Below are 25,524 nucleotides of genomic sequence, written 5' to 3'. Positions count from 1 at the left end.
TTTTAAGATTTTTTGTTCTAGTTCTATAAAAAATGCCATTGTTAATTTGATAGGGATTGCATTGAATCTGTAGATTACTTTGGGTAGTATAGTCATTTTCACAATGTTGATTCTTCCAATCCAAGAACATGGTATATCTCTCCATCTGTTTGTATCATCTTTCATTTCTTTCGTCAGTGTCTTATAGTTTTCTGCATACAGGTCTTTTGTCTCCCTAGGTAGGTTTATTCCTAGGGATTTTATTCTTTTTGTTGCAATGGTGAATGTGACTGCTTCCCTAATTTCTCTTTCTGATCTTTCGTTGTTAGTGTATAGGAATGCAAGAGATTTCTGTGCATTAATTTTCTATCCTGCAACTTTACCAAATGCATTGATTAGCTCTAGTAGTTTTTTTGGTGGCATCTTTAGGATTATCTACGTATAGTATCATGTCATCTGCAAACAGTGACAGTTTTACTTCTTCTTTTCCATTTGTATTCCTTTTATTTCTTTTTCTTCTCTGATTGCCCTGGCTAGGACTTCCAAAACTATGTTGAATAAAAGTGGCAAGAGTGGACATCCTTGTCTTGTTTCTGATTTTAAAGGAAATGTTTTCAGCTTTTCACCATTGAGAATGATGTTGGCTGTGGGTTTGTCGTATATGGCCTTTATTATGTTTTTCTGTTTTGTTTTGTTTTTAATTTTATTTATTTATTTTTATTTTTGGCTGCGTTGGGTCTTTGTTGCTGCACACAGGCTAAGTGACGAGCGGGGGCTACTCTTCATTGCGGTGCCTGAGCTTCTCATTGGGTGGATTCTCTTCTTGCAGAGCACAGGCTCTAGGCGTGCGGGCTTCAGTAGTTGTGGCACTCAGGCTCAGTAGTTGTGGCTCACGGGCTCTAGAGCGCAGGTTCAGAGGTTGTGGTGCACGGGCTTAGTTGCTCCACGGCATGTGGGACCTTCCCAGAGCAGGGCTCAAACCCGTGTCCCCTGCATTGGCAGGCAGATTCTTAAACAATGAGCCACCAGGTAAGCCTGGCCTTTATTATGTTGATGTAGATTCCCTCTACACCCACGTTCTGGAAAGTTTTTATCATAAATGGATGTTGAATTTTGTCAAAAGCTTTTCCTCCATTTATTGAGAGGATCATATGGTTTTTATTTTTCAATTTGTTAATATGGTGTATCACATTGATTAATTTGCATATACTGAAGAATCCTTGCATAACTGGGATCAATCCCACTTGATCATGGCGTATGATCCTTTTTTTTTAATAGATCTTTATTGGAGTATAATTGCTTCACAATACCATGTTAGTTTCTGTTGCACAACAAAGCAAATCAGCCATATGCATACACATGTCCCCATATCCCCTTCCTCTTGAGCCTCCCTCCCATCCTCCCTATCCCACCCCTCTAGGTCATCGCAAAGCACCGAGATGATCTCCCTGTGCTATGCTGCTGCTTCCCACCAGCCAACTATTTTACATTCGGTAGTGTATATATGTCGATGCTACTCTCACTTCACCCCAGCTTTGCCCTCCCACCCCATGTCATCAAATTCATTCTCTATGCCTACATCTTTATTCCTGCCCTGCAACTAGGTTCACCGGTACCATTTTTTTTTTTTTAGATTCCATATATATATGTTTGCATATGGTTATTTGTTTTTCTCTTTCTGACTTACTTCATTCTGTATGACAGACTCTAGGTCCATCCACCTCACTACAAATAACTCAATTTCATTTGTTTTTATGGCTGAGTAATATTCCATTGTATATATGTGCCACATCTTCTTTATCCATTCATCTCTTGATGGACATTTAGGTTGGTTCCATGCCCTGGCTATTGGAAATAGTGCTGCAATGAACATTGGGGTACATGTCTCTTTTTGAATTAAGGTTTTCTCAGGGTATATGCCCAGTAGTGGGATTGCTGGGTCGTATGGTAGTTCTATTTCTAGTTTTTTAAGGAACCTCCATACTGTTTTCCATAGTGGTTGTATCAATTTACATTCCCACCAATAATGTAGGAGGGTCCCCTTTTCACCACACCCTTTCCAGCATTTATTGTTTCTAGCTTTTTGATACTGACCATTCTAACCGGCGTGAGGTGATACCTCATTGTAGTTTTGATTTGCATTTCTCTAATAATTAGTGATGTTGTGCATCTTTTCATGTGCCTCTTGGCCATCTGTATGTCTTCTTTGGAGAAATGTCTATTTAGGTCTTCCGCCCATTTTTTAACTGGATTGTTGATTTTTTTTTGATATTGACCTCCATGAGCTGTTTGGATATTTTGGAGATTAATCCTTTGTCTGCTGTTTCATTTGCAAATATTTTCTCCCATTCTGAGGGTTGTCTTTTCGTTTTGTTTATAGCTTCCTTTGCTGTGCAAAAGCTTTTAAGTTTCATTCAGTCCCATTTGTTTATTTTGTTTTTATTTCCATTACTCTAGGAGGTGGGTCAAAAAAGATCTTGCTGTGGTTTATGCCAAAGAGTGCTTTTCCTATGTTTCCCTCTAAAAGGTTTTTTTTTTAAAATAAATTTATTTATTTATTTATTTTAAGCTGTGTTGGGTCTTCATTTCTGTGCGAGGGCTTTCTCCAGTTGCGGCGAGCAGGGACCATTCTTCATCGCGGTGCGCGGGCCTCTCACTATCGCGGCCTCTCTTGTTGCGGAGCACAGGCTCCAGACACGCAGGCTCAGTAGTTGTGGCTCACAGGCCCAGTTGCTCTGCGGCATGTGGGATCTTCCCAGACCAGGGCTCGAACCCGTGTCCCCTGCATTGGCAGGCAGATTCTCAACCACTGCGCCAACAGGGAAGCCCCCCTCTAAAAGTTTTAAAGTGCCTCATCTTACATTTCAGTCTTTAATCCATTTTGAGTTTATTTTTCTGTATGGTGTTAGGGAGTGTTCTAATTTCATTCTTTTACATGTAGCTGTCCAGTTTTCCCAGCACCACTTATTGAAGAGACTATCTTTTCTCCATTGTATATCCTTGCCTCCTTTGTCATAGATTAGTTGACCACAGGCGCATGGGTTTATCTCTGGGCATTCTATCCTGTACCATTGATCTATATTTCTCTTTTGGTGCCAGTACCATACTGTCTAAATTACTGTAGCTTTGTGGTATAGTTTGAAGTCGGGGAGCCTGATTCCTCCACCTCCATTTTTCTTTCTCAAGATTGCTTTGGCTATTCGGGGTCTTTTGTGTTTGCATACGAACTGTAAGATTTTTTGTTCTAATTCTGTGAAGAACACCACTGGTAGTTTGATAGGGATTGCATTGAATCTGTAGATTGCTTTGAGTAATATAGTCATTTTCACAATATTGATTCTTCCAATCCAAGAACATGGTATATTTCTCCAACTGTTTATGTCATCTTTAATTTCTTTCATTAGTGTTTTATAGTTTTCTAAGTACAAGTCTTCCACCTCTTTAGGCAGGTTTATTCCTAGGTATTTTATTCTTTTTGTTGCAACGGTAAATGGGAGTGTTTCCTTAATTTCTTTCTGATTTTTCGTTGTTGGTGTATAGGAATGCCAGAGATTTCTGTGCATTAATTTTGCATCCTGCAACCTTATGGTGTATGATCCTTTTAATGTGTTGTTGGATTCTGTTTGCTAGTATTTTGTTGAGGATTTTTGCATCTACGTTCATCAGTGATAGTGGTCGGTAATTTTCTTTTTTTGTAGTATCTTTGTCCGGTTTTGCTATCTCGGTGATCATGGCCTCATAGAATGGGTTTGGGAGTGTTCCTTCCTCTGCAATTTTTTGGAAGAGTTTGAGAAGGATGGGTGTTAGCTCGTCTCTAAATGTTGGATAGAATTCACCTGTGAAGCCATCTGGTCCTGGACTTTTGTTTGTTGGAAGATTTTTAATCCCAGTTTCAATTTCATTACTTGTGATTGGTCTGTTCATGTTTTCTATTTCTTGCTGGTTCAGTCTTGGAAGGTTATACCTTTCTAAGAATTTGTCCATTTCTTCCAGGTTGTCCATTTTATTGGCATACAGTTGCCTGTAGTAGTCTCTTAGGATGCTTTGTATTTCTGCGGTGTCCGTTGTAACTTCTCCTTTTTCATTTCTAATTTTATTGATTTGAGTCCTCTCCCTCTTTTTCTTGACGAGTCTGGCTAAAGGTTCATCAATTTTGTTTATCTTCTCAAAGAACCAGCTTTTAGTTTTATTGATCTTTGCTATTGTTTTCTTTGTTTCTATTTCATTTATTTCTGCTCTGGTCTTTATGATTTCTTTCTTCTACTAACTTTGGGTTTTGTTTGTTCTTTCTCTAGTTCCTTTAGGTGTAAGATTAGATTGTTTATTTGAGATTTTTCTTGTTTCTTGAGGTAGGATTGTATTGCTATAAACTTCCCTCTTAGAACTGCTTTTGCTGCATCCCATAGGTTTTGGATCGTCGTGTTTTTGTTGTCATTTGTCTTTAGGTATGTTTTGATTTCCTCTTTGATTTCTTCAGTGATTTCTTGGTTATTTAGTAACGTATTGTTTAGCCACTATGTGTTTGTGTTTTTTATGCTGTTTTCCCTGTAACTGATTTCTAATCTCAAAGCATTGTGGTCCGCAAATATACTCAATATGATTTCAATTTTCTTAAATTTACCAAGGCTTGATCTGTGACCCAAGATGTGATCTATCCTGGAGAATGTTCAGTGTGCACTTGAGAAGAAAGTGTAATCTGCTGTTTTTGGATGGAATGGCCTATAAATATCAATTAAATCTATCTGGTCTATTGTGTCATTTAAAGCTTGTGTTTCCTTATTAATTCTCTGTCTGGATGATCTGTCCATTGGTGTAAGTGAGGTGTTAAACTCCCCCACTATGACTGTGTTACTGTCGATTTCCTCTTTTATAGGTGTTAGCAGTTGCCTTATGTATTGAGATTTATAACTGTTATTATCTCCTTCTTGGATTGATCCCTCCTACAGTTATGTAGTGTCCTTCCTTGTCTCTTGTAAAATTCTTTATTTTAAAGTCTATTTTTTCTGATATGAGTATTGCTACTCCAGCTTTCTTTTGATTTCCATTTGCATGGAACATCTTTTTCCATCCCCTCACTTTCAGTCTGTATATGTCCCTAGGTCTGAAGTGAGTCTCTTGTAGACAGCATATATATGGCTCTTGTTTTGGTAGCCATTCAGCGAGCCTGTGTCTTTTGGTTGGAGCATTTAATCCATTCATGTTTAAGGTAATTATCGATATATATGTTCCTATTACCATTTTCTTAATTATTATGGGTTTGTTTTTGTAGGTCCTTTTCTTCTCTTGTGTTTCCCACTTAGAAAAGTTCCTTTAGCATTTGTTGTAGAGCTGGTTTGGTGGTGCTGAATTCTCTTAGCTTTTGCTTGTCTTTAAAGCTTTTGATTTCTCCATCGAATCTGAATGAGATCCTTGCTAGGTAGAGTAATCTTGGTTGTAGGTTCTTCCCTTTCATCACGTAAATATATCGTGCCACTCCCTTCTGGCTTGTAGAGTTCCTGCTGAGAAATCAGCTGTTAACCTTATGGGAGTTCCCTTGTATGTTATTTGTCATTTTTCCCTTGTTGCTTTTAATAATTTTTCTTTGTCTTTAATTTTTGTCAATTTGATTACTATGTGTCTCAGCATGTTTTTCCTTGGGTTTATCCTGCCTGGGACTCTCTGCGTTTCCTGGACTTGGGTGGCTATTTCCATGTTAGGGAAGTTTTCCGCTATAATCTCTTCAAATATTTTCTCGGGTCCTTTCTCTCTCTCTTCTCCTTCTGGGACCGCTATAATGTGAATGTTGGTGCATTTCATGTTGTCCCAGAGATCTCTTAGGCTGTATTCATTTCTTTTCATTCTTTTCTTTTTATTCTGTTCCATGGCAGTGAACTCCACCATTCTGTCTTCCAGGTCATTTATCCTTTCTTCTGCTTCAGTTATTCTGCCACTGATTCCTTCTATTGTATTTTTCATTTCAGTTACTGTATTGTTCATCTCATTTGTTTGTTCTTTAATATTTCTAGGTGTTTGTTCTTTAATTCTTCTAGCTCTTTGTTAAACATTTCTTGCATCTTCTCAATCTTTGCCTCCATTCTTTTTCCAAGGTCCTGGATCATTTTCACTATCATTATTCTGAATTCTTTTTCTGGAAGGTTGCCTATCTCCACTTCATTTAGTTGTTTTTCTGGGGTTTATCTTGTTCCTTCATCTGGTACATAGCCCTCTGCCTTTTCATTTTGTCTGTCTTTCTGTGAATGTGGTTTTCCTCCACAGGCTGCAGGATTGTAGTTCTTGCTTCTGCTGTCTGCCCTCAGGCGGATGAGGCTATCTAAGAGGCTTGTGCAAGCTTCCTGATGGGAGGGACTGGTGGTGGGTAGAACTGGGTGTTGCTCTGGTGGGCAAAGCTCAGTAAAACTTTAATCTGATTGTCTGCTGATGGGTGGGGCTGAGTTCCCTCCCTGTTGGCTGTTTGGCCTGAGGCGACCCAGCACTGGAGGCTACAGGCTCTTTGGTCGGGCAAATGGCCGACTTTGGGAGGGCTCATGCCAAGGAGTACTTCCCAGAACTTCTGCTGCCAGTGTCCTTGTCCTCACGGTGAGCCACAGCCACCCCCCACCTCTGCAGGATACACTCCAACACTAGCAGGTAGGTCTGGTTCGGTCTCCTGTGGGGTCACTGCTCCTTCCCCTGGGTCCTGATACACACACTACTTTGTATGTGCCCTCCAAGAGTGGAGTCTCTGTTTCTCCCAGTCCTGTAGAAGTCCTGCAATCAAATCCCGCTAGCCTTCAAAGTCTGATTCTCTGGGAATTCCTCCTCCCGTTGCTAGACCCCCAGGTTGGGAAGCCTGACGTGGGGCTCAGAACCTTCACTCCAGTGGGTGGACCTCTGTGGTATAACTGTTCTCCAGTTTGTGAGTCACCCACTCAGTGGTTATGGGATTTGATTTTATTGTGATTGCGCCCCTCCTACCATCTCATTGGGGCTTCTCCTTTGTCTTTGGACATGGGGTATCTTTTTTGGTGAGTTCCAGTGTCTTCCTGTCGATGACTGTTCAGCAGTTAGTTGTGATTCATGTGTTCTCGCAGGAGGGAGTGAGCACATGTCCTTCTACTCCAACATCTTGAACCAATCTCCTCATAAGCAAGGTTTTTAAATGAATCGAAAGATACTGCTAAAGCATCCGGCAGAGGAGTGTTTAATGGGCATGTGAGGTCACTGTTCTTAAACTGGCACGAACCTAAGTCTAACTTGAACAGATTTATAAGCTTGTAAGAAGGCAGAGGAGTCAAAGGAAAGTTCGCTCAGCAGCAGGATCAAATCACACTATAAGCCCTTAGGCAGTTTGCTCCTACAAGGCAAGCAACTTGTCTTTAAACATCCTCATATCCCTAGCACCTAGCCTAGTGCCTAGCACAAAGTAAGCACTGGATAAATGTCTACCGATCTAAACTCCTAACTTTTATTTTCCTTTCTTGCTTTGCCGCAAGGTAAGAATACAAGGGATTCCAGACAGATCATGAGAAGATTCTCTAGCTGGTCAAAAGGTCAAAAAGGCTTCATAATCTTAGAGCTGCAGGGAAAGACTTTCAAAGAATGAAAAGCAGAATCATAAAGACAAATATAAATATGAAATGAAAATTTAAAACTTCTTTATATCAGAAAATATAAACAAAATGAAAATTAAAGTGATACTAGGATAACTTTTTTAAAATACAGAACTCTTTTTTGTAATCTATATAAACTAAAAGTAACCATCTCTAAGGTAAATACTATGAAGTGATTTAGTACTTAAAAGAGAAATTAAAACACCTCTGTGTTTGTATAACAGAATATTTGTAGAAGGAAGTATAAGAATTAACAGATGTTGCCTCTGAGAAGAGCAACTGGTATTCTAGAATGGAAGGAAGACATTTTTCATTATATATCTTATATAATGTTCCAGTTGTTTACTATGGGCATATATCACTCTTCTAAAAAATGTATCAAAATGGCACCTACATCATAGGTTCTCATGAGAGTTTATGAGTTATGTAAACTTATATATATATATAAAATATTTAGAATAGTCAATGGATATAAAATGCTCAGCACAGTAAGCAATATTATAAGGACACAAATAGTATATTATATATAGTGTATACACACGTCTTCCCAAATCAACACAAGGGAAAAAGAAAATACTAAAAATGGACAAAGAATATGAAATATTAATTCACAAGAAATGGTCAATAAGTTTATGGTACATTTCCAATTTCCCTAGTAATCAAATGCAAATAAAAAAGCTTTTTCCCTTTCAGATTTATATAATTTTAAAGGATTGACAAAATCCACTACCAAGAGGTTGAAAGGAGACAAACAGCCTGATACATTGCTCTTGGTGAGAATGTTAACCTGTACATGAATATCTCATTGGCCCAACAATTCCACGTCAAAGAATTTAACCTAAGGAAATATAAGACAGTTGGAAGAAGGGAACAGCCCCAGTTTTCCCCATACAGGATGCCTGAAACACCAACAAAAACCCTGCAATCTTTGTGGCATGAAGAACCAAAGCCACTGGAAAGTGAGAGAGAAAATCCCAGAAAGGAGAGGGGGAGCACGGAGTCCCAGATTCTGTGGCTGACCTCTGAACCAAGCACTCAGGGGGCACACTCCAAGTAGCCCAGCTAAGACTAAAAGAAATGATATTTGTGTTTCTACCCCCAACGGGAAAGATAGAGTCTGCAGTGTAAGTTCAGCCAATTTAACTGTTTCAAAAATGACAATACTCAGAGGAACATAACATAATTCAAACACTCGAAAACATATCATTCACAACGTGTAGGATATATTCAAAATAAATATGAAACAAAACACAAGAAAATATAATGCGTTCTCAAATGAAAAGGCAATCAACAGAGATGATCCCTAAGATGTCCCAGATGTTGAAACTGGCAAAGATTTTTAAAGCAGCAATATCTATGCTCAAGGAAAATATTCTTGTAATGAATGAAAAGACAGGAAATCTCAGATAAATAGAAACTATAAATTCTTAATAAAATATCTGAAATTAAAGACTCACTGGATGGGCAGAATGGAGATGACAGAAGAAAGGATTAGTGACCCTTGAGATAGGTCAATAAAACTTATATAACGTGAAGAATAGGAAGAAGTAAAAGTTCATGAGGGCTTGGTATACACCATGTACACCAACACCTTCTTTTAAGGAAAGAAGCCCACTTCAGTTACTATCATTTTTAAGAAGGTTTAGGGAGAAGGAGGGCAGTCAAACACATCACCATCTATTTTTTTTAACTTAATTTTTATTTTATATTAGAATATAGTTGATGTACAATTTTGTGTCAGTTTCAGGTGTACAGCAAAGTGATTCGGTTATACGTATACATATAACTATTCTTTTTCAGATTCTTTTCCCACGTAGGTTATTACAGAATAGAGTTCCTTGTGCTATACAGTAGGTCCATGTTGATTATCTATTTTATAAATAGTAGTTACACTGGCCTGACTATTGTTACATAAGCAACCATGGAGGGGTGGGCATAAGGTTAGCTAAGTGACTTCAAAGGTGGCTAGTGTGAATAAATAGTTGATTGTAAAGTCCCTTTTGACCAAGAACAACCTTTTTGGCTGGTCAACAGTACACTCCCCAACCCCTCCTCCTTTACTTAAACTTTCTACTTCTTTTAATGAAAATAAACATGATAGTTAATAGTTTTCAAAGAGGCTTCATATTCAAGCTCCCTTTCTGATTTTAATTCTCATTTTACAATATCATAAGAAAGGGTGGGAAATATGCCTTCTCTTTTCAGATGGATCATACAGAAACATGACTGAAGTTATAGGGTTACTAGAAGTAACTGACTATCCTATGCTTTTATTCCTGATCTGTTCCCTTTCCTACCTTTAAAATCCAAAATGGTGGGTACAGTTAGAATAAGATTATGAGTTTAAAAAATTCTAGTTCCTTCTTTGTCTCATCTCAAATTCTTAATAAGGGACCGTCTTGTGAACAATATTCTGAAGCCAGATTATAACTTAATCACAAAAAAAAAGAATTGAGGGAATTCCCTGGCGGTCCAGTGGTTAGGACTCTGCGCTTTCACTGCCTAGGGCGCGGTTCAATCCCTGGTCAGGGAACTAAGATCCCTTAAGCCAGGTGGCGCAGCCAAAAAAAAAAAAGAAGAAGAATTGAATGTAACACATTTCATTTCCATTCCTTTTCTTTTTTTAAACAACAAAATCACAACTAAAACAACATTTGAAAAGCAAAGATATTCACACTCTTGGTTTGAGGTTCCCCTTTCTAGTCCATCTCTAACCCTGATCTACCCTGAGGTACCAAATCAGTCATGTTCTTTGGCCTAAAAAGATGAGACAGCAGCAAATAAGAATGGAAGGGAAAGAGATAGACTAGAAAGAGAAGGAAATGGGAAAAAAAGGCCAACATTTTAAATAAGTGACTCTACTGCAATCTGTCCTTTATATTCCTTTCAGTGACAATTATACCTTACATTTGAATAGAACTTTAATATATTTTTCAAGGCATTTTCACATTCTATTAGAGCCAGTCTGCTCCCATAATTCAAGAAAAGAAGCATGGAAGGTACAAATAAGAGCACTTCATCTGACAAAAAAGAATCCGTGGGCTGTGAACCCAAATTTCTTGTGGGGTTCAAGGTGTTTTAATAAGCTTTTTTTTTTTTTTTTTTATGGCTGTGTTGGGTCTTCGTTTCTGTGCAAGGGCTTTCTCTAGTTGCTGCAAGTGGGGGCCACTCTTCAACGCGGTGCACGGGCCTCTCACTATCGCGACCTCTCTTGTTGCGGAGCACAGGCTCCAGATGCACAGGCTCAGTAATTGTGGCTCACGGGCCTAGCTGCTCTGCGGCATGTGGGATCTTCCCAGACCAGGGCTCGAACCCGTGTCCCCTGCATTGGCAGGCAGATTCTCAACCACTGCGCCACCAGGGAAGCCCCTTAATAAGCTTTTTAATTTGAAAAATGTGGAATTATAAAATATGACAAATATAAAAATTTTGAAAAGAGGTTTGATTTCCTTACCTGAAATTGACATGCACATTTCAAACCATCTCCATCTTCTTTACAGACTCCTCCATATTTACACGATGATTCATCACAAACCCTTATATCAGATTCCCTCACATTTAATTCTGTAAAAGAGGAAACATTGTTTCATATATATTTGTCTTTTTTATGCAAAGGTACATATATAAATAAAAGAAAAAATCCTTACACCTCATTCACAAGTATAATAATAAGACACAACATACAAAAAAACATGCACCAAGTTCTACAGGACACAAGATGTTCAAGATTCCCCAAAGAGAGTCCTGCATAATATGCCCAAAAGCATATAAAAGCAAAGAAAAATAAAACTCAAAATTTCAGGATTTCACATAATTCCCAAAGATAAATCCAAAGAATCTTTCTATTTTGCCTGCCAAGAGCTTAAGACAGTCTTCTTACTATTGTCTTAATGTTTTAGATTATTTTTCTAGTGTTTAAGTTACTTTTAAGGATAAAAAATAATAACTAAAAAGAATCTTGATTCTTCTGGTACCCAAAATAAGTTTTGGATGATCATTATTCACTCTAGAACAAACAGTTTTAATTACAAAAGAATTATGAAGTAAGCTTGAATCTCATACAATAGGTACATATGGAGCATTTACATGCAAAGAAGGATTCAAAATCTTTCTAAACTTAAATTTTTTAAATGACTGATTTAATTTTACTACCACAGGAAGCAGAGCCTATCAATAATACTAGTATTCTGTGGTCATTCTGTGCCTGTTCCAAAACTGTCAGTCTTATTCTGGAACTATCAAAATAATCTCTCTAGGAAACCTAATAAACTGCTTCCAGGTTAGTGCTAAGTAAAGCAGCCAATCACATGGAATTGGGTGAAAACCACTACAAAGACAATTTTCATATCCTCCCTACTGGGAATGAGAGCTATAACAACAAATGCACTTACACAAACAGTAAACAAACGGTTGCTTAAAAACTCATCCCAGTGTAGAGGTGAACTCATGAGTCTGGGAGCAGAGAGGCCTAAGTTAGCTTCTGACCCTGTGGTTCAACAGCTGAGAGACTCTGGAAAGAGCACAAGATCTCCTGCAGCTCTAGATGGAGACAAGGTCTTGGCAAACAGATCTCAGCGAGCTTTTCTCCAGCAATCCTTCATCCCTGGTTGTTTTCTACTTCTAGACTTCAAATCAGGACTCGGTGGACTAAGTCAAGGAGGTTCTACTTCTCTATCTAGTGACATCTGTCCTGGTTGACCATCATTTCCTCTCTCTGCCCCACCTGTCCTCAGTGCTCTGCAATGTGTCTCAGGTCTCCTCCTCCTAGCTGACCCTCCAATGAGTTGGCAGTCAAGTACCTAAATACACAAGGAGTTGATAGTCACAGTACTTATTTGAGAAACCACTCTGCACCAAGCACTGCACTAAAGTAAGCATATGTCTATGTAACTATTGGTTACAAAAATTTTTTCTTCTTTTCCTTAAATGGACCTCAGGTGCACAAAATTGGATTGCTCTAAAGTTCAAGCATATGTGTAAAATTTTTTAAAAAAAAGATGAGTAGAAATGAAAACTACAGGAAACTAATGCAGCTGTTTTGTTGCTCCCTCTGTTTCTCTCACTATTCAAGGCACAAATGACCATCTTTCTCTTCTTTCATCCTGGCTCTGGAGGCTTTATGTTCTTGGTTTTCCTCATCTCCCACTTTTTGCTTGTTCTTCCCTTCCCCCCTTAACCTCTTGCATTACCTCCTGAGGCTCAATCTTAAGTGTGGGGTTTGCTTTTTTCCAATCTGCCTACATTCCTACTGGGAACCTGCACAAGGTCCGGGTTCCAGTTACTGTCTAATGTACATTTTAAAACCCAAGGAAGATAACTATATATTAATAAAGAACTGCTCTGGAAAAGAAGATAAGAATGCATAATATCTTTGCTCAACCACATCAATTTAAGGGACCACAGAAATAAAAACAACTGCACAATTTGAGAAATAAAATTTAGTGTATTTCTCTTATTTCTTTTCTTTGTAGCCTTAAAGTTCACACTGGGTTCCAATACAATCACACATACCAAACAAGAATAAAGTTTTTATTTTGTCCATGGGTCAAGATCATGCTCTGAGTTAAGACTTGCTATCCTGGCTTGAGATTCTTTTGAGTTGCAATGTTTTACCTGTTGCATTTTAAAAGCACAACGGGATTGCAATCTAGAGCCTAAACCCTCCCTGCCACTAAGATTCTCACATGTCTGTGAGAGTTGTTCAGGCATCTGTTTGCATGAGGGATGAAGGAACATTTTTAGAGAATAATCATCCTTACTAAAGTGAGGCAGAAAAGCTCAGCCTGATAAACAAAGCCTTGGTTGGAAAAGAGGAGTGATCCCAAGCACAGGGTGGTATCTCATCCAGACTGCCCCAAAGGGTCATCATGACGGAGACAGAGAGGCTAACAATGAGAAACTAAAGAATGCCTTTCACTAAAAACTCTGAAGCACCCAAACAATCCCACTCCTGGGCATATACCTGGAGAAAACCATAATTCAAAAAGATACATGCACCCCAATGTTCACTGCAGCACTATTTACAATAGCCAGGACATGGAAGCAACCTAAATGTCCATCAACAGAGGAATGGAAAAAGAAGATGTGGTACATATATACAATGGAATATTAGTCAGCCATAAAAAAAGAACAGAAATAATGCCATTTGCAGCAACATGGGTGGACCTAGAGATTGTCATACTGAGTGAAGTAAGTCAGACACAGAAAGACAAATATCATATGATATCGCTTATATGTGGAATCTAAAAAAAAAGGGTACAAATGAACTTATTTACAAAACAGAAGTAGAGTCACGAATGTAGAAAACAAACATATGGTTACCAGGGGATGGGGGGGAGGGATAAATTGGGAGATTGGGATTGACATATACACACTACTATATATAAAATAGACAACTAATAAGAACCTGCTGTATATAGCACAGGGAACTCTACTCAATACTCTCGTAAGGGCCTATATGGGAAAAGAATGTAAAAAAAAAAAAGTGGATACATGTATAACTGATTCACTTTGCTGTACACCTGAAACTAACATAACATTGTAAATCAACTATACTTCAATAAAAATTGAAAACAAAAACAAACCAAAAAAAGCTCTGAGGCAACAAGACACAAAGAGCTCCACTTTGATACCCACATGACAAGATATAAGAGGGGTAGAAAAGGGGCTAGGACACCTCACCATCCCCAGCCCAGCGCACCTGGGCAGGCCAGCACAAAGCCAAGGAGGTAGTGGTGTCAGGCTCCAAGGTACACCTCTGATATCTAGGGGGAGGTACCAATGCGCAACTTCAGGGGCAGCTAACGTCACAAGAAAAACAAGACATGCTGTGTGGCAGCGGCCAGAATACATTAGCGAGCCTACACGGTACACCCTTGGGCAACTCCAAAAATAAACTTGGCAACGAGGCATTCTGTGGGAGCTAGAGGTCCTACATTAACAGGTAAGGGTGAAAAGTCATGAAATTCTGATTATACTGGTTACTCGTCATGTTTTATTTTACACCTATCTTGCTATCAAATCCATGCTATTTTCATGTGTGTTAATGTGGTAAATGTGATTATGTAGTTAGTTGATCAGGAAGCAATTATGTATCTCCTATGTATCTAATATTATGCTAAGAATTGGGTATACACTGGAAAGAACATAACAGGGAGCTTATGATCTTGCTAACATATGGAACAATAAGCGATTAATTCAATATAAATATAGTCTATAATAAGGGGGAAATTGTGTTGTACAGACTATGTTTGCTCTAGGAGTTTCAAGAAGTAGGAAATAAAAATGGATTTGAAGTATAGGGTGCAGTGTCAAAGACAGCAACACTTGCACTGACCTTGAAAAATTATTAAGACTTTTTCTGATTATAAAACTAATATAGATAGGATCATTACACAAAATTTAGAAATGGCATTGTTTTAATTGCCCACAACATGTGGTAATATTAAAAGAGAGAGAAAAGAATGTTCTTATCTATGAACAACATAAGTGAAAGCAGAGACACAAATAATTTAATAGTACACATAAACATTAATTATCAGTGGTTCCCAAACCATGTTCCTTAGGAAAACTCGTGTCCTAGACTATAGTGTACCTTCATTAAAAACAAGTAGAATTTCAGTTTCTCATTTGAAAGGGAAAAACTTCAATGGAGAGAATTTTCTCATTTTAAGTGAGCTTTTTTTCACTTAGATTTCTTTTTTTTTCACTTAGATTTCTTTTTTTTTTAAGATTTATTTTTTTTTATTGATTGATTGATTGACTGATTGATTGCTATGTTGGGTCTTCGTTTCTGTGCGAGGGCTTTCTCTAGTTGCGGCAAGCGGGGGCCACTCTTCATCGCGGTGCGCGGGCCTCTCACTATCGTGACCTCTCTTGTTGCGGAGCACAGGCTCCAGACGCGCAGGCTCAGCAGTTGTGGCTCACGGGCCTAGTTGCTCCGCAGCACGTGGGATCTTCCCACACCAGGGCTCGAACCTGTGTCCCCTGCATTGGCAGGCAGATTTTTAACCACTGCGCCACCAGGGAAGTCCTCCAACAGTGTTTTATGAGAACACAAGATAATGAATGTCACAAGCTCACGAACATACACTTTAAATTGTTTTGTCATTGTGGCCATCGTGGCTAATTGCCTACTTTGGATCTATTCTCTCCTTCTTACTTAGTAAGGGAACCCCAATTTTGTTCTGGGAAACAAAGTACTCAGCTAAGTAATCTATTTCCCCAAATCCCTTGCTGTGTACCACAGTTGATATATAAGCATTCCTCCTTCCTTCTTCCATTCTTTGTTCTGTCTGGAAAGTAAACCTCTTGCCTAAGGTTGTGGAAACCATCTTACATGCGTGAAGGTGAAAGCTACGAGCTAAAGATGGTAGACCAGACAGACAGGAGCAAGAGTGTGGAGAGAATTATGGAATCACCACACCCACCCTGGATTTCATCCCTCCAGACTTACTGTTACGGGAAATGAACACATAAAGTCCTTATCATTTAAGCCACTATTGGTCAGGTCATTGATACATGTAAGTTAAAGACAATCCTGACATAATGATTGCATGTAAATTTAAGATAAACATTTCTAAGGAAAGTCTTAAATAATCTGGTGCTACATCACAGTTTACATGATAAAATTACATTATCAAGAGCATCATGACTTTCCGGTGCTCTGACTCCTCCCAAATTTGAGAACTACTGCCTTAGCTCAAACTCAGTATAGAAGGAATTCTATACTGGGATCATCTTCTGAATGTTATTTCTTTTCAAGTATTCTGTTCAGTACCAGGCATCAAGAGGGCACTCTACTACCTGTCAGTGATGATGATGATTACACACCTGCCTTCCTGAGCCCAAAATGGAAATTCAGCAAAAAGGATGAGCCATTTCTAAGGCCCTCAAAACTCAGTTCTCCAAATAGAAATATTTTACACAAGGAATCACTCAGCAGAGTGGCTCAAAACAGATATACTTTGCTCTGGTTACAAATGTGCCAGTCATATAATTCTCTAAATGTAAAACTTGTCTCAATTTTCATTAACATTTCAAAGCTGGGGAACAATACACAGTAAGGGAAGGAACCCTACTTACTGTGAACCTGAACTGCCAGAATCCCCAACTTTTGGCAGCACTAACTAGCTTCAGGCTGCAGTTCAAAATGAGACCTATTAGCACTCCAGAATGATGTGACTTTCCTACCACCGTTCCAATTAAACAGAAGGTAGTTGGAGGATCTTATGAGTCAGCTAGTAATTACAGGAGCCAAAAGTGAATTAACTTTGGAAATGTTACGACAGAATTGAGGGCTTCTCAATCTCGGCACTACTGACATTTTGGGTTAGCTGCTTCTTTGTTGGGGGTGGGGGCTATCCTGTTCGCTGCAGGATGTTCAGCAACATCCCTGACCTCCACCCTCTAGATGCCAGTAGGACCAGCTGTAACAACCAAAAATGTCTCAACATTACGAAACGTCCCCTAGGGAACAAAATCACCCCCGGGTTAGATCCACTATAAAAGATAAAATGAAAGGCTTTACATTCAATTCTCTAACACAATCATTATAAAGAAAGTGAGTCAAATAAGCAGCAATCTGCAAGATCTCTGCACATTACTACGGCTGTTTTTCATTTCAACAGGAGGACCTAAATATATTGCCTCCAAGTTTATGTCAAGTCCTGGCTCAGAGTGGGTGCCCCTCCTTTAATAATGTCTTAACCTCTAGCAAGCCTGGCTTCTTCCCCCTTCATATCAAAACTCTATCAAAGGTCAACATGACCTCTATTCTAAAGATCCATACCTTTTTTCTTAGTCTTACAACTCTTTTCTTGACCTTTCTACAGTAGTTGACACACCTGGCCTCCCCTTCCAAACTAATAATCTTGATTATCCCCCCAACTCTCTGACCACTTCCCTTTTAATCACTCCTTTTCCCTTCTCCTACTGCTCAGTCCATGTCACTCTTAGAATTTATTCCCAATTTAATCAACTCTCCAGATTAACCAAAGTGTGCTTTTCTCTGTAAAACATACAAACCAATGCCCATGGCTCAATGAATCCTCAAGGCTACTAGGTCACTCTCTAGAACATTCATGAGTACTTTAGCTCCAACCAGGAGAGCAGCTCTTGTGCTTCAAGAGTCAGTTATGTATGTTATACAGCTTGTGTATGCCAACTGTATTTGTTATTGTAATTCTGTGGTTTCAACTCTTCATAAGAGTGAAAATAAATTGTTTCTATGAAAGCAAAATTGAATGCTACAGAAAGACTTAAGATGAGTTGCGTTTTACAAATAGCTATTGCCTTAGGTGTAGGCAAGATAAAAATCTAGATTTTTGTATCCACAAGTCTTTAAGTTCCTTTTTAAAGACATTAAAACTGGAATGTGTACTCAATGCATTATGAATCTGGTTTATTCAAGAAAGGGGAAATTCCAGCTATTCTCAAAGAAAAATTCTGGGCCCTCTTTCAAAATACTGTTTAATAAATATATATTTTTAAGTTAAAATGCTACATGCATTTATGAATTATTTTGTGACTCCACACTTAAAAAACTTTGATTAACCAACTACCAGAATCTTAAAGCACTGAGACAAGACGGCTCCTACCATATATAAAAATATTCTGCCCTCAGCCATCCCGTTGTGATATCTCATTTTACTTCTTCTCTCTCAGCATTCTCATGCACTCCCACCACTCAAGTCTTCAGTTGCTTTTCCCCAACCTTATTAAAGCCATTTCATCTGCTTTTGCCAGTGCTATTTCTAGCCTTCAGAGCACTGTTGGGCAAAGTCCTATAAATGAATACTTAAATAATACTTAACGATAAGTATTCTTTAAGTACTTATCAACACGTGGAAATTTTCAGTTCATCGCCAGTTGACTCCTTATTGACTCCCCTTCAGGACATGTTCGAACTTTGTACCTTGTTCTTAAGAAAATTTCAATGGGTTTATTCTCATTCTCTAGATGTTAATAGTATTTGGGAAAACCTGTATACCAATCCAGTCTTACAGGACCCCTGTAGGATGCTTTCACTCCCAGAAAAACCCCAGCTTGTTCATGACCCCATATCCAACTGCCTACAAGACAGTTCCATGATCTCTACACTGAAAACAGTGGAAATATTAAGAATATTTAATGTTTAAATATTAAATATTTAAACATTAAAATATCACCAGGAAATGGTGTGACACAGCCATGAAACATTAAACAGCTGTTTAGAAGGCTGTGTATATTATATAGCAATGTGGAAATAGCTGATGAATGTCAAGTGAAAAGGCAGAAGACAAAGCTATACACATACACCAAGATAATGTATAACAAACACATACAGGAAAATCCAGCCAGGAAAAAACAAAAATTGGTTAACAGGGGCTGTGTTTGCACCAGTTGAACATGGATGATTTTTTCTCTTTAAAAGTTTCTATACCAGTTATATTTAATGGGGGAAAAGACTCAATGTGATTTCAAACAACCCCAGAGACAGCTTGCCATACAATGGACAAAGCGTGAGTCTGGGGGTCAATACGGGCCAGGTTCACATGCTGGTGCTTCACACTGTAGAGTATACCACCTTCCCTAGGTATTGTAATGATTAGATGAGATAATGTATTAAAAAGCAACAGTGCCTAGAACAAGTAGGTATACAACAAAGATTCACTTCCTCTCTTTCCCCAGACCAGTTTGAGAGATACCTTTAATGACACAAATCATTGAAAATCAAACAACAGATCTAACTAGTAAATGTTGACTTCAGTCTCAGCAAATGAGATGAATTAGGAATTAAATTCTCTTCAACTTGTTTACTAAATTAACCATATTACATTAGTGATTTTCTGCTATAAAGATATGAGGGGGAAAATAAACTGTACTCATACTTCATGATATAAAACCAAAAGCAGTTTACATTAATATTAAACAGCATCCACAGCAGAGATGACTAAAAGTTCTCCAAGCTATATTTAACGAAAGAAATTCACATGTGCCACATAATTATCTGACTCCAATACTTTTCATCCCATTCTGCACACTACTGCCAAACCACCCTTTGTTAAACACCACTTTGATCATGTCAATCCTCTACCCCAACACCTACAATCATTCCCTGCTGCCTACTTCAATTCTAAATGCCTCTATGTCAGTTTGCTTCAGGCAAGGTGATGGGGAGGACAGTCTATTGCAGGATCAGAAAGAAATACCTAGATCTCGAGCTGGGTATTAATGGTACCCAGGGTCTTTCTAGCCCTATCAAAGATCTCGAACTTCAACACTCTCTCCCTTACTATTTCTCACTAGCTTAGCAAACCTGTGTGCTTCACTCTCACAGATCCATAAACTGAAGTCCTATATGGTTGCCAGGGGACAGGGACAGAAGAGTATTGGGACTGTTAATAGGTATGGAAATTCTTTTTGGGGGCAATGGAAATGCTTTGTAATTAGATAGTAGATAGTGGTGATGGTTGCATAACATACTGAATACATTAAAAAACACTGAATTGTATACTTTAAAATGGTGAGCTTTATGTTATGTGAATTTATATCTCAATAAAAAATTTAAAAGTTTAAGAATCAGAGAAAATAACCATGTTACCTAAATTAAAAAAAAAAAATGAACAGGCATTATAATTCAGTGTTTAAGAGGCAGACCGTAGAATCAGACCTCCTAGATCAGTATCCTGGCTCTGTCACTTATCAGCTATGTGACACCTTAGTAATTTACCACTCTGTGCCTCCATTCCCTCATCTGTAAAATGGGGACAATAACACTAGGGACAATAACAGTACCCATCTCATAATGTTGATGAAGGATTAAATAAAGATAGGGAAAGCACTCAGAGCAGTGCATGACACGTCGTTAAGTGCTATGTTAAGTGTTTGCTATTATTTTTTTATTAACACCAGCTCTGGAGAAGGTGTGGAAAATAAGCACTCAAACCAACTATAAAAGTATAAATTGGCAGAACCTCTCACAGGATAATATGGCTGTATACATGGTAATTTTAATTGTCTCTATGCCTTAACCCCACAATTCTATTCCTAGGAAATTATGATAGGGATAGAAGACAAAACATATAAAAATGTAGGTACAAGATTGGTAACATCAGCTTTTTTTTTTTTATAGCAGCAAAGTGGAAAAAACCCTAAGTGTCCATATGTTGGGAATTAATTAAATAAGTTATTGATGAAATAGTATGCAGCCATGAAAGTATGCAGCAGAAACACATACACTGATATGGAAAGACCAAAATCCATTATGAAGTGAAAAAAAGCAGGTTATAAAACTATATAGGGACTTCCCTGGTGGTCCAGTGGTAAAGAATCCGCCTTCCAATTCAGGGGAGGCGGATTGGATCCCTGGTCGGGGAACTAACATCCCACGTGCCGCAGGGCAACTAAGCCCGCACGCCACAACTGCTGAGCCCTCGCGCCTCAACTAGAGCCTGCATGCCGCAAACTACAGAGCCCACGAGCTCTGGAGCCCACGCACCACAACTAGAGAGAGAAAACCCGCACACCACAACTAGAAGGAAGCCCGTGCACCACAACGAAGAGCCCTCGTCGCAAAGAAAGATCCCACATCCTTCAACGAAGAGCCTGCATGCCACAGCTAAGACCCAACGCAGCCAAAAAAATAAAGAAAAATAAATAAGCTATATAGTTATAATGCAATTTATATTTTGCAACATATACATGTTTACATAAGTATTTTAAAATTCTGCATGTATATTCAGTGTATTTCCTCCATCAAAAAATTTAAAATATCAATAAATAAATCTAATTACAAAAAAACACTCTCTGGTTCTATTTCTTTTTTTCTTTTTTTTTTTCTTTTTTTGGCCCCTCCACAAGGCTTGTGGAATCTTAGTTCCCCGACCAGGGATCGAACCTGGGTCCACAGCAGTGAAAGTACTGAGTCCTAACTACTGGACTGCCAGGGAATTCCCATCTCTGGCTCTATTTCAAACCACTATTCCTTAGTGTCTGCAATACCAAATGGAATGGGAGGTAGCCAGAACCCAGAAGTCACCCACAAGGACAAAAATCTACAAAACAACCTGCAAATTGGCACTGAAGAAACTGATATTAACTATTTTAAAAGAGAACTTTAAAAGGACTTCACAAACTCTGGTGCATTAGAAAGAGCTCCAGAGTCAGAGTTTTGATTATTTGATTAAGTAACTATATAATCTTGGCCAACACTAAATCTCTCTGAGAAATCCCAGTTCCCTAGAGTAAAAATGGGTATAATAATCCCTCCTCACAGGGTTGCAAAGATTAAATGACATCTTTACAAAAGACCACTGGAAATTGTAAAGGTTACTTCTCCCCTTTGGGACAGAAACTCTGATACAACCACAACCTTAAACCATGGCAAACTGTTATAAAATAGTGAATAATTTTTTTAAAAAACTAAGTTTAATTAAATGGTAATTAGGAAGCACTTATGTTCTGAACATGGAGATGGAAACAAAGGTAAACATAATGGCACCATCTAAAAAATATCTCAAACTACTTTAAAGAGAAAAAAACTATGAAAAGATGAACACAAGACACTAAAAGACTGAGCTGACTTGTGAACAATAGAGGATCTAAATATACAATAAGGCTATAAACAACAGAATTGAAATAGAAATATCAGCAGTTTAGATTCACTTGTAAAACAGTATTATACGAAAGCTGACAAGGCAAAATAAGCTAAACTTAAAAATTCCAAAAGATCTGTCCTGTGAACAATAGTGGCTCCAGGTTAAACAGGATATGCCAAAGCAAACACTAATATCAAGGAAAAAGTTCAAACTTTTTCTGGTATAAATTGAAATCGTTTCAGCATAAACATTAAGATACTGCAGAGGAGAATGGCAATCATCACAGACTTCTTCTTTACATTTTTCCATATTCCTCAAATTTCTTATATCAAACAAATATGCCTTTATAACAAAGAAAAAAGGTGTGGGTTTTTTTTCCTTTTTCTTTTCTTTTCTTTGCTTTTTTTTTTTTTTAAACCATGGAAAAGAAAGACTCAGAATATTTGCACAAAAATGAGAGGAATGGCGCCATGGCTAAAAAGTTTCTGAAGGCAGAAGAATATGTTAAGAACTTCAGAATTCAAAAAATGATGAAACTACTGAGCCATGAAAAATACATGACACTTGTAAAAGGAAATAGATTCAAATAGTAACAAAAGATTAACAGTAAATCATCTAATAAACTAAAAGCAAATACTGAGGGAGTTTTAAGATTTAAACATAGAATTTCAAAGTGCATGAGAAGAAAAATATGCAAACTCCTAAATACTTCATTTCTCCCATGAGAGAAGCTAATAATGGAATTAACAGTAAGAATAATGAAAACAGTTCTGCTAAAACAATGTTTCTAATAATGTAAAAAAGGGGGGAGAGGGAAGGAGGAGGTAAATGGGTTGACAGTATCTCCCAATTCAGCTTTTAAAAAATTGAAAATTTACACGCCATTAGAGAAATCACATATATAGGGGAAATGAGGGATAACATATATGAACTTAAAAGATGGTTGGTTATAATAAAAAAGACAATAACAAGTATTGGCCAGAATATGGAGAAATTAGAACCCTCACACATTGCTGGTGAAAATGTAAAACAGTGCAGCCACTTTGGAAAACAGTTTGGCAGTTCCTCAAAATGTTAAACATAGACTTACCATGTGACCCAGCAATTCTACTCCTAGGTATGTACCCAAGAAAACTGAAAACATATGTCCACACAAAAAAGTGTACATGAATGTTCATAGCGGCATTATTCATAATAGCTCAAAAGTAGAAACAAACCAAATGTCCATCAGGTGATGAATGGATAAACAGAACATGGTATTATCCATACAATGAACTATTATTTGGTCATAAAGAGGAATGAAATTCTGATACATGCTATGACATGGATGAACCTTGAAAACATTATGCTAAGTGAAAGAAGCCAATCACCAAAGGCCACATATTGTATGATTCCACTTATATGCAATGTCTAAAATAGGCAAATCTACAGCAAAAGATAGATTAGTGGTTGCCTAGGGCTGTGGGAGTGGGGTTTGGGGAGTGACTGCTAAAGAATATGAGGTCTCTTTTGGGGAGGAAAAAAATGTTCCAAAATTGATTGTGGTGATGCTTGCACAACCTGTGGCTATACTAAAAACAACTGGATTTTACATTTTAAAAGATAATCACGAAAATGGAGGGTAGCACAAATATCATAATTACTTCACTTACTGTAAATGGGCTGAATACCTATGAAAGTAGAATGGTCTACATATACATCGGGAAACAAATCCCAACACTTAAAACTAAAAAACAAACACAAATCCAAAAAGGGATGGGCAACATTATGACTTCAGGAGATTCTTTAAATCTGCCTTGCACAAAAATAAAAAGTACAACAAAAAATGAGACAAAAACTATTCAATGTATATGTCCCTATGAGAATAACAAAAATATAAGAAAAATTGTGAAAAATAAACCTGTATCATAACTGGAGGCTTCAATGTTTCATTAACAATAGATGACAACACAAAGAATTAAAAGTACAGAACTGATATAAAGCATAAATTAAACCATTTCCCTTGGTAGGAGCCAACTTGGCAGAGTCAGGTTCAGAAAAGAAAGATTTAGATACATAGATATAGATATAATATAGATACAGATATAGATGTAAGGTAGATAGAGACACACATACATATAGATAGAGATAGAGATAGATAGACTTAGATACAGAAAGAGACTATGATAGAGCAAATGTGGTGAAATCTTAATTGGGAAATCTGGGTATACTACATCAACTTATCTCAAAGTTTGAAATTCAAAAAAATTTTTTAAGTTTAAGTAAAATTAATAGTTATATAATAGGAGACTATGAAGCCAAGGAAATAACACTTTCTTTTCTGAGGTACAAGTATATTTCATAAAATGTGTTCTCATACTAGAACGCAGAGGCACAGCTAGTTCTAATGTGAAAATCTAGAAATTCTATGACACATTCTTAGACCATAATGCAAAACCGCAAAACAATCTATCTGTAACGTATCTAAATTCATAAATTTTACAACAATGATGAAAGGAATGTTATCATAAATGCCTGTGGTCTTAAGGGAAAAAAAAACCAATGATCTGTTTCCACCACAAGAATTTAGAAAGAAAAAAAGGGAAAGTTGAAAAAGAGGAAGTACTAAAACTAAGATATAAAATTAATAAAGGAAAACTAAATATGATAAAAATATCATTAGAGAGTGTTTCAAGGAAAATGTATAGTCAGAGATAGCAGGGTAGCTTTCAAATACGAAGAGGTAGGAGATGGATTCAAGGCAAAGGTTGAGAAGGAAAAGAACAGAGTGCAGCACTGTTGGTGGGAATGTAAATTGATACAGCCACTATGGAGAACAGTATGGCGGTTCCTTAAAAAACTAAAAATAGAACTACCATACGACCCAGCAATCCCACTGCTGGGCATATACCCTGAGAAAACCATAATTCAACAAGAGTCATGTACCACAATGTTCATTGCAGCTCTATTTACAATAGCCAGGACATGGAAGCAACCTAAGTGTCCATCAACAGATGAATGGATAAAGAAGATGTGGCACATATATACAATGGAATATTACTCAGCCATAAAAAGAAACAAAATTGAGCTATTTGTAGTGAGGTGGATGGACCCAGAGTCTGTCATACGGAGTGAAGTAAGTCAGAAAGAGAAAAACAAATACCGTATGCTAACACATATATATGTAATCTAAAAAAAAAAAAATGATTCTTAAGAACCTAGGGGCAGGACAGGAATAAAGACGCAGACGTAGAGAATGGACTTGAGGACACGGGAAAGGGGAAGGATAAGCTGGGACGAAGTGAGAGAGTGGCATGGACATATATACACTACCAAATGTAAAATAGATAGCTAGCGGGAAGCAGCCGCATAGCACAGGGAGATCAGCTCGGTGCTTT

The 25,524-nt window shown here is 37.7% G+C and overlaps 1 protein-coding gene across 2 annotated transcripts in view; it reads right to left on the bottom strand.

Moving 5' to 3' along the window:
* Positions 1–25,524, bottom strand: part of LOC118896920 (myb/SANT-like DNA-binding domain-containing protein 3) — a 166,893-nt gene that overhangs the window by 75,960 nt on the left and 65,409 nt on the right. For both annotated transcript variants that reach the window (XM_036855557.1, XM_036855551.1), the window contains one exon: positions 11,023–11,132. In XM_036855557.1, the coding sequence (XP_036711452.1) occupies positions 11,023–11,132 (110 nt within the window). The remainder of the gene's footprint in view (positions 1–11,022; positions 11,133–25,524) is intronic.

The sequence above is a fragment of the Balaenoptera musculus genome, chromosome 6 (assembly GCF_009873245.2).
Source record: "Balaenoptera musculus isolate JJ_BM4_2016_0621 chromosome 6, mBalMus1.pri.v3, whole genome shotgun sequence".
In the NCBI taxonomy this organism is placed as follows: domain Eukaryota; kingdom Metazoa; phylum Chordata; class Mammalia; order Artiodactyla; family Balaenopteridae; genus Balaenoptera; species Balaenoptera musculus.
Note: the sequence above shows the minus strand (reverse complement) of the source record. Positions and strands in the feature narration are given on the sequence as shown.